This window comes from Acinonyx jubatus, chromosome F2 (assembly GCF_027475565.1).
Source record: "Acinonyx jubatus isolate Ajub_Pintada_27869175 chromosome F2, VMU_Ajub_asm_v1.0, whole genome shotgun sequence".
NCBI lineage: Eukaryota > Metazoa > Chordata > Mammalia > Carnivora > Felidae > Acinonyx > Acinonyx jubatus.
In genome coordinates this window covers 717,434-727,549 of record NC_069394.1, presented here as the reverse complement: position 1 = coordinate 727,549, position 10,116 = coordinate 717,434, and the positions used below count along the sequence as shown (strand labels likewise).

The window sequence follows — 10,116 nt, the reverse complement described above, 5'->3', positions numbered from 1 at the left end:
GTCCAACATCGCTAATTATTAGGGAAGTGCAAACCAAAACCACGATGAGACAGACACTGCCTCTCACCTGTTAGAATGGCTAGAAATCACAAGTGTTGGCCAGGATGTGGGAAAAAAGACGACCCTCGCGCACTGTTGGTGGGAGTGGAAATTGGTGTAGACACTGTGGAAAACAGTATGGAAGTTCCTCAAAAACTTAAGAGTAGAATTGCCGCATGACCCAGCCATTCCACTTCTGGACGCTTTTCTGAAGAGAACAAAAACAATAATTCCAAAAAGATATCTGCACCCTTATGTGCATAGCAGCACTACTTACAGTCATCAAGATATAGAAACAACCCAAGTGTCCATCAGTGGATGAATGGATAAAGAGGATGTTACACACACACACACACACACACACACACACACCTCATAGAATATTACTCAGCCAGAAAAAAAAGAATAAAATCGTGCTATTTTCTGATAACATGGATGGACTTGAGGGTATTATGCCACAGGGCATAAGTTGGGCAGAGAAAGACAAATATATGATTTTACTCCTGTGGAATCTGAATGAACAAAGCAAAACATAAATTCATAGATACAGAGAACAGACTGATGGTTGGGGGGGGGGCAAAATGTGTGAATGGATCGATTGTATGGTGATATTGGTCGTCTTCTGGTGGTGATCACTTTGTAGTGTATACAGATGTCGAATATAAGATCGTATGCCTGAAATTTCTGTATAATGTTATCTATCCATTTTACCTAAAACTTAACAAAAAGACAATTCTTCAAGCTGAAAGGAAGTCACATCAGATGGTCATTGAAGTCCAATGTCTCGATGCGACCGCGGTGCCAAGACTCCTGGCTTGGAGAGCTATGAATTACACACTGATGTTGTGCCCAGCCGTTGCACTTGAGGCAACGGCAAAGGCGCACGGCCTCCGGGTGGAGGGAATCCAGGACCTGTGGCCCAGGCGGGGCTGCCGCACACTCTCCTCCGACAGACGCGGGGCCCCTCTGGCGCAGAAGTAGCCCCTCCCACCTACCGAGGAGCCCGGGGGTGTCCGCAGCCGGGGGTAGATGTCGAAACACGGGCTGCCACGGGAGGAACACACACCGCCCTCCCTGGAAGAAACGAGATCCGGTTATCAGCCCCTGGAGTCTGGACTGGCCCTTGGGCCTTATTTTGCCCAGAAGAATGCGGTAAAAGTGACAGCACGCCTGCATCAACCCTTGACCTTGAGAGGCCTGGCAGGGCAGGACTTCCAGGAGGGCTGTGGGACCCGCTTACTCCGGATTTTGACCAAAGGGCCAACGGCATTTATCGTAGGAGGTCTCGTAAGTCTTGGTGAGAAGAGCAGAATGTGTGGCATTTGAGCCAGAACCTCCTCCCTCCCAAGCCCTGTTCCCAATCATGAAAGTTCCATCCTGACAGGGTTTAGCCAAGAACGTGGGGACTCCCCTCCCCCCGGCGCCCAGCCCTACGTGAGAGGGTCCACACTGGGCAGGACAAGCTGAGGCTACCATCCCCCGAACACACGCTTGTAGACCAGGGCCATTTCCTCTGTCCCGCCCCCAGTTCCCCCAGACCCCGCCCAGGACTGACTTTCTTTGGGTGTTGAGTGTGGTGCCGTAGGAGTCAATGTTGAGATCTTCGTGCTGAACAGTTATGAAAAGGCTCCAGCAAATGACCACAAACTCGAAGGCTTAAAACGACACACATTTATTCTCTTACAGTTCTGGAGGCCAGAAGCTCCAGACGAGTGCTATGGGTTAAAATCGAGGTGCTCGCTGGGATGGTTCCTTCTGGAGGGCCCCGGCCGGGGGGGGGGGGGGGGGGGGGGGGGGGAGGGGAATTCGTTCCATGCTGTGCGCTTGGGGCTACATCGCTCCAGACTCTGTCTCCACACTTTGCCTTCTCTTCTTTGGTGACCAGACTAAAGGGGATACTCGCGATGACACTGAGGGCCCGCCTGGATAATCCCCGACAATCTTCCCATCTCAAGATCCTCCACTTAATCTTACCTGCAAGATTCCTTTTGCCACGTAAGGTAACACTCATAGCTTTGGGGGACTGGGGCCTTGGAGGGTATCCCTCAGCCTAATACACCGGCTGGACACGAGGCCTTCTCCAGCCGCACGCTGATCCATCAGCCGTGGATGGCACCTCACCGGCGGGGGGGTCGCTTAAGCACAATCTTTGCCCGGTTGGTGGCTGAACCCCAAGCTGTCCTGACCCACATGTGACTTTTAGGAAGCCAGGCTTCAGTATAAGACCCGGGTGGTGGGGCTCTGAGTAGTGGCATCATAGGCTACGCACTGTGGAGGAATAGACTTCACGGACCTGTCCAGACTAGACATAAAAACTAACAAAATAATAATAAACGAAGCCACTGGACAAATAAACTAACAAAACAGCAAGATCAACAAACCTAAGGAGGATTGGTTAATCATAATCCAGAGTCACTATAATGGCTCGTCTAAAATGTCCAGTTTTCAGGGTGCCTGGGTGGCTCGGTTGGTTAAGTATTTGATTCTTGATCCGGGCTCAGGTCACGATCTCACAATTCATGAGTTTGAGCCCCTCGTCAGGCTCCGTGCGGACAGCGCGGAAAGTGCTTAGAATTCTGTCTCTCTTTCCCTCTCTCTCTCTCTCTGCCCCTACCCCACATGTGCTCTCTGTCCCTCTCTCTCTCTCAAAATAAATAAGTAAGCTTAAAAAAAAATTTTAAGTGTCCAGTTTTCAACAGAAAATCATGAACTGTGCAAAGGACCAGGATAGTGTGGTAGTTGCCCGGGAGAGATAGGTAACACTAATTGCTTTTTGAAGCCCACATTTTGCACTTAGCAGAAAAAGACATCACAGCTTTGCTTAGGCAAATGCCCGTGAGTGGAGTGGCCGTGGGTCAGCAGGTGGTTCTGCACAGCTTTCACTGCTGCTGCTAAACACCCCACCCGTGCAGCAGTGACCCGTGACCCTGGACCCTCCCACCCAGAGTCCCTCTGCTAGCACCGCCCTCCTGGCTTACCCAGGCTTGCCCTACCTCCCACTGGCTAGCGCTGCACGCTAGGGACCCATGTTAGAGCTGATGGCCTGGGGCAACGAGCTCACGACCCTGGACTCACCTATCTTCCCAAGTTCCCCTTCAGTCTAATGGGAAAGTGACAGCCCGTTGAGGGTCCTGCACACTCCCAGCCGACTATTAGCCCCTCTGAGGGTGGGACACTGCCGGGACGCATCTATGCTGTCCTTGGTGTCAGGGTTTCTGGCTGTGCCTTTCCCCGCGGAGGCTGCTGTGCAATGGCGGCCAACAGCAGCCTCCCGGTAGTGTGTGCAGCCTACTGACTGCACGGGTGGCCCTAAGGGACCGCGGAGACAGCGCTTCAAGTGGAGATTGATGTCTGATCACATGCTTTCTCCAATCTAGGCTGCAGACAGGTATGCGGGGTGTCTTTGGAAAGCCCCAGGGCACAGTGGCCGGGGGTGCGCACTGGCCAAGTCGTCGTGTCCATCCGTACCAAGCTGCGAACAAGGGGCCTGTGACGGAGGCCCCGCGCAGGGCCAAGTTCAAGTTCCCTGGCCACCAGAAGATCCACGTCTCCAAGAAGTGGGGCTTTACTGAGTTTAATGCGGACGAATCTGAAGACATGGTGGCTGAAAAGCCGTTCATCCCAGATGGCTATGGGGTCAAATACATCCCTCATCACGGCCCCTTGGACAAATGGCGGGCTCTGCACTCACGAGAACTTCAGACTGCCCGTCCCCATTCATGCCCACCAATAAATCCTGCTTCCTGCCTGAATAAACAAAAAGCAAACCGAAAAAACCCCCAAAAAGCATAAGGGAAACGTGTTAGAGAAATATTTCGGGAAGACAATTCACGACATTATGTTGATCTTCTTTGTTTTGTGATGTTTGCGCTTTCGGTGAACTCTAAAAATTTACGTTACGTGTTAGGGTTTCTCTTGTCACTCTGTTCACTTAATTTCGCGTATAGATTTTGTCTTCTATTTGTTGAAAACAGCACTATGCAGGAAAGAGTTAACACGGCGGGGCTGAGACGGCTCTCCTTCGGAAGATGTGCTCACAGGGTTAGCTGGTGTCTGGGAGCTTCGGTTTCCGGAAGGTTCCTGCCGTTCCCTAAGAGTGGCCCATTGAGCCTAAACTCAACAAATAAATATGGCTTATGGGGAACTCCTGACTTCCTCCTAGGCATTAGGAATCGGGGTTTGTGCCAGGCAGAGGGCGCCAACATGACCAGCCCCCTGTGAACACCCTGGGTGCTGAGTCTCCGGTGAGCATCCCAGTGGACAGCATTCCACACATGCTGTCACCGCCTGCTGCTGTGGGGATTGGGAGTGTGTCCTGCGGGGTCTCTGGGAGAGGGTTCTGGAAGCTGTGCTTGTTTCCCTGATTTTGCCACATGTTCCTTTGCTGATGCTGATTACCACCCGTTCTCTGGAATAAAGCTCAGCCACAAGTTCAACAGTCTGTGCCAAATTCTACAAGTCCTCCAAGCAAATCACTGAATCCAGGAGTGGTCCGGAATTCCCGACACAGCTCCCAAATTTGTACAAGTGTGAGGCCCCCCAAACCTGGATCTACCTGTGTTTACAACACAGGGTCAGAGAATCCAGGGGGGGCAGGAATGGCCCCCTAAACTGGAGACGCTGCCAGGCTGGAAGCAGGGGTGGAGGGGACGCTTCCACCGAAGGACAATAAGGGTTCCACTGATCTGGAGGGAAGAGCCATCACCCAGCCACTTTGAGCTCGGGGCTCTGCAGGCCAGGACCAACATTATTCTGATTGTCCTGGGTGTGCAACTGGGGCAGGACACATGCGGGGACCCCTGTAGGGTTTCCACCTGTGTCAATGGACAACTACTGCAATCTTGACCGAGCAAGGACGGGGACAATCCGAGCTCAAACCGCTGAGAGAAAAAGGCTGGATCAAACCACCAGTAACCAGCTGGGTCCGGCCGAAGAACTGACGGCAGGGAGACTGTGGGTGGGGGGTTGCGGAGGACGATGGCCATCATAGCCTTAGACCAGGGACAGTGGCAGGGCCGTGGCCGACTCACAGCTTTTGTGCTGTACTCAGCTCAGAGACCACCACCTCGGAGGGGACGCTGTGCTTGCAGGACTTGGGCTCCTGCTATTACACTGTGTCCATTCTGCCCGCTTTTCTTGGGACATGACGTTAATCTTGCTTCTATTGAGGGGCAGGGTCCATGTCCCTCCCCTTGAGCCTGGGCAAGACCTTTGTGACCACCTTGACCCATGCAGTCTGGTGGGAATAACACTATGTGACTTCTGGGGCTAGGTCTTCAAACACCACCTGTCCACCTTGTCTTTTGAGGTCACCGTAGAACCCAGGCGCCATGCTTCCAGGAAGCCTGGGGTGCATGGAGAGGCTGTGGGTAGGTACGCTGTCTCACGGGCCCAGATGAGGCCCTGGCCAACAGCCAGCGACAACCACGAAAGATGCGAGAGAGGAAGCCCTCAAGACCACACCTGTCAATGTCCACGGTGACCACGGGCAGGAAAGATCCCCAGTGCAAACCACCTAGATGAGCCCAGGCAATCCTCTGGATTGCAAGGTCTGATAATATAAGTTGTTGTTATTTGAAGTCACTAAGGTTATGCAGCAAGAGATAAACAGACATGCAAACTCCACGCAACCCCTTTTGGAAAGGGTGAGGGTATCTTCATCCTCAGAGGAAAAAGGTGGCCCGTTTTCCGGCTTTGCGGGAGCTGGATGTAAACGGAGGGCATGCTGGGAGCGGGGCCTGTGCACCTTCCTCCTGGCACCTCCTCTCAGTGTGTGGCAACCCTTTCGGCCCATCTTCCCACTTTCCAAGTGGGAGCACAGGCTCTGGCTTCCTAAGCACTGTAGAGGAGCTGAGTCATGCCGCTGGAAGGGGGGACACAAGCCTCCTGCTGGGGACCTTGACCACTGGGAAACAGAGACACCTGGAGCAGGAGGTACCCGGGGAGGAAAACCCCTCATATCTCCCCCCTATAGACACACTGGCAGTTCCCTCCTGTGGGATTGCCACCAGGCGCTGGAATACACCAAGTCAGGATACGGGAAAGAGAGGTGAAGTCAGTAACACTCAGGACTGGCAAGGATTATGTAAAAATGTAACAGTTACTCTTGGTGGGAAGAGGGGGGAAAAAGGAACTCTCACGTTTACTCTTCATTCAGAGAATCCGCATTGTGGGATTCTATCCCCATTGCCTAAGCCCCTCGACAGGCACCCACTGCCCACGTGGGGCAGTAGCGGGGATACATCCTGGCAATCAAAAATTAATGAGAGTTCCACAAGATTGCGCGGATTTCATAAGGTGTTGAGTGAAAAACAGAAAAGTGCATATAAGATTCCCATTAAATAGTAATAACCACCACAGATCCAAATGCTACACGACTGTACAACGGCGTGTATCTGTGCTTGATTCACATGTGATCACATTTGAGTGTGGAGAAAAACCTGGAAAGAACTATTTATTACGGTAAAGAAGAGGGTGTGGGGGCAGAGGGGATGCGGACAGAAAGAACTCGGCCAACATGGGAAAGAAAATCTTAAACGCTCTATCAAAGGAGTATGAGCATGTGTGTGTACCGTACAGATTATGTGTCGATTTTTTTTAATGCACAAATGTAAAACCTAAACGGTAAGAAAACACAAAGAAAACACAAAGCGTGTCTCGGCTTGGGAGAACGCATGCCTTTACGGCTGCGGAAGAGCAAGAAAATCAGCGCTGACGGGACGCCGCATCCTGCAGCAGGCGCTGCGCTCTCCCGCCCAATCTCCGAGGAGCCTCCGCGGCCAGGAACTAGCAGGCAGGGCGCAGGCGCGGTCCTCGAAGGTGGGGTGGAGGAGTGGCCGGGCGCGGCAGGTCCCGGCCCTCTGGGACCTGGTGTAGGCGCGTGCGGGAAAGTCCGGGGAGGTCTCGGGCGGGGGGGGGGGGGGGGTGGGGAGCGTTAAAACCGCCCCCGCGACAAACCCGAAGGGGCGCGGCCGGGGGATCCTTCTCCCTGCCGGTCTCCACCTCTGGCAGCCGTGGGACAGCGCCCCAAAACGCCCGCGGGCACAGCGCTCTTGCCCAGGACAGCACCGCCCAAGACTCCCGCGGCCGGAAGTAGGGCAAGCGGGGCCGCCTGGCACCCTAGTGCTCCGAGGCCGGAAGTGGGGCGTTCGGCCGCCGGAAACCGCAGGCCGCCGGGAGGTCGGAAGTGAGGGTCAGAGCCGCCGGGAATTGTAGTTTTGCGGGGGGCGGAAGCGTGGCTAGCGGCGGGGCGACATGGCGGGCCTGGAGCTGCTGTCGGATCAGGGCTACAGGGTAGACGGACGGCGCGCCGGGGAGCTGCGCAAGATCCAGGCGCGGATGGGCGTGTTCGCGCAGGCCGACGGCTCGGCCTACATCGAGCAAGGCAACACCAAGGCGCTGGCGGTGGTCTACGGGCCGCACGAGGCGAGTGGGCGTGCGCGAGCTGGGCGGGGTGCGCGGGGCCTCCAGGCTGAGCTGAAGATGCCGAGGCGACAGCCGGCGCGCGCCGCGTCCACCCAGCCCATCTTCAGGGCCGCCGCCGCCGCTCGCTCGGCTCCAGAGCCAAAGTCCTGGCAGCGTGGTGCACCGTGGTCCCCGCCTTCCTCACCGGCCTCTCTCCCCTCCGCCCTGCCCTCCTCTTTACTCTTCCTCAAAGCGCCCCGCGCTCTCCCGCGTTCGCGTCCTCTCTCTGCTCTCTGCTCTGACGTCATCCCCCGGGTGACGCCTCCCCAGACCGCCTTCCTCACGTGGCAAGCCCCCTCCCCTACAACCACACACTTCCCTGCCTTTCGGTAATCGGTCACTTCAGACGGCAGTCTAACTCCGTGAGGACAGGGACTTTATTTTTTTCTTTTCTTTTTACTTTTTAAAACATTTTTTTTAACGTTTATTTATTTTTGAGACAGAGAGACAGAGCATGGACTGGGGAGGGGCAGAGAGAGAGGGAGACAGAATCGGAAGCAGGCTCCAGGCTCTGAGCCATGAGCCCAGAGCCCGACGCAGGGCTCGAACTCACGGACCGCGAGATCGTGACCTGAGCTGAAGTCGGACGCTCAACCGACTGAGCCACCCAGGCGCCCCGAAGGGACTTGTCTCCGTTGCTGGAGAAGGGAAGACCACTGGGGTGGAAACAAACACGGCACGTCTGCAGAGTGGAAAGGCTGCTGCTGCTGGTGGGAGGTGGGGGATTACTCAAAGTGAGATTGAGGGCTTTCTAGGAAGGTGAGAACTCACCGCTTCGCAGACCAGGGAAAGTATTTATGATTTTGTGTCACACGTGATGGGGAAGCTTTGGGAAGGCAGTACCATATGTGAGCGTGTAGAGGAGACACAGTCAGACTTGATACTTGTGAATATACCGGCCCTGGCTACAAATGGAGAATGGGCTGGGAGGGGATGAGGCGAGGAGGGAAACGGGGAGACCTGAGGGGGGACGATGGCTTAGAGATGGGCCAAGTGGCCCTCCTGTGGGGCGTTTGAAGGTAAAGTAGCTGTGTTGTTGAGATGTTGGAAGAAGGAGGAGGGGTGGGAAGGAGCCTGAGGTCCGGGGCCTGAGCTAGAGGAAGGTGTAGTGCGAGCTGGCAGGAGTGAGGCTGGCTCATGTGTCCTTCCTCCCCCAGATCCGGGGCTCCCGGGCACGAGCCCTGCCTGACAGGGCCCTGGTGAACTGTCAGTATAGTTCTGCGACCTTCAGCACGGGCGAACGCAAGCGGCGACCACATGGGGACCGTAAGTCTTGTGAGATGGGCCTGCAGCTGCGTCAGACCTTCGAGGCGGCCATCCTTACACAGCTGCACCCACGCTCCCAGATCGATATCTATGTGCAGGTGAGCAGGCAGCAGCTATCCGCCTGGGGAGGGAGAGGGATGGGCTGGGGGTTGGGAGTCCGCGGTCAAGAGCCTGATACACTGATGCCGCTGGTGGGCGCGGTTCCTGCAGGTGCTGCAGGCCGACGGTGGGACCTACGCAGCTTGCGTGAATGCAGCCACGCTGGCAGTGCTGGACGCCGGGATACCCATGCGGGACTTCGTGTGCGCCTGCTCGGCTGGCTTTGTGGACAGCACGGCCCTGGCGGACCTCAGCCACGTGGAGGAGGCAGCTGGTGGCCCCCAGCTTGCCCTGGCCCTGCTGCCAGCCTCAGGCCAGCTTGCACTGCTTGAAATGGACGCCAGGCTGCACGAAGACCACCTGGAGCAGGTGCTGGAGGCTGCTGCCCGGGCTGCCCGTGACGTGCACACCCTGCTGGACCGTGTGGTTCGGCAGCATGTACGGGAGGCCTCCATTTTGCTAGGGGACTGAGTGTCTGGCCCCCCGGGCCCGGAATAAAACTCACACACAGTGCGCTGTACTTTGATCGCCCCATAGCACTTCCACACCCTCCCAGCCTGGCTTGGTACTTGCTCCGGGGGTGGGGGGGTGGGGGGGAAAGGGGACCATCTCCCACACATGAAATACATACTTCCTGCAACCTTAAGATTCAAACCCTGAAGAAGAAGGTGGGGGGAGTGTGTCCGTGGATGAAGAGCAATTGTGCCAGGCAGGGTTCAAGGCAGCTGAGCATGGCCTGTAATGGCCAAGCCAATAGACTCTGGAGTCTGTTTTCACATCCGAGGCCCTGAGTTCAACAAGGGCTGAGGGAGAAGTCAAGGTGGCTCTGGGAACCCACCATGGAGATGTGGGGGCCGTGTCTCACATCGTCTTGACTATGGCTTGGACTGAATGGCCCCTTTCAACCTAGGAGCCCTTTGGGCCTCCTTAGTCTCAGGCTCCAAAAGTACAATAGATACATGTTGTCTAACGGGGTCTTCTCTACACACACACACACACACACGCATGTGCGCACCTGCCTGAGCACTGAACACCAGCCCCTGCAGCTCTCCCCCAGGGGCTGCTTCTCCCCTCATGTCTCTGGCATCTCTTGATCTGAATAGGAGTGCCCCCCACTTTCTACTCCACATGTCCCAGCTCCTTTGAAACCCATTTTGGCCAACGGTACTATCTGCACCTTCCTCCCTGTGGTCATCTGGCCCTGATGACCTCGGTGCTGGACTCACACTGATTTCACTTCTGCGTTCA

At 55.6% G+C, this 10,116-nt stretch overlaps 1 protein-coding gene and 1 non-coding gene across 2 annotated transcripts; both read left to right on the top strand.

Annotated features, from left to right (window-relative positions):
* Positions 1-3,239: 3,239 nt before the first annotated feature.
* Positions 3,240-3,370, top strand: LOC113600734 (small nucleolar RNA SNORA70). The gene has a single exon (XR_003421844.2). It is a non-coding gene; the product is annotated as a small nucleolar RNA SNORA70 (small nucleolar RNA).
* Positions 3,371-6,990: 3,620 nt separating this feature from the next.
* Positions 6,991-9,388, top strand: EXOSC4 (exosome component 4). Its single transcript, XM_027063640.2, has 3 exons — positions 6,991-7,464; positions 8,661-8,867; positions 8,980-9,388. The coding sequence occupies exons 1-3, from the start codon at positions 7,294-7,296 to the stop codon at positions 9,337-9,339; spliced, it is 738 nt and encodes a 245-aa protein (XP_026919441.1). The 5' UTR covers positions 6,991-7,293; the 3' UTR covers positions 9,340-9,388.
* Positions 9,389-10,116: the final 728 nt, after the last annotated feature.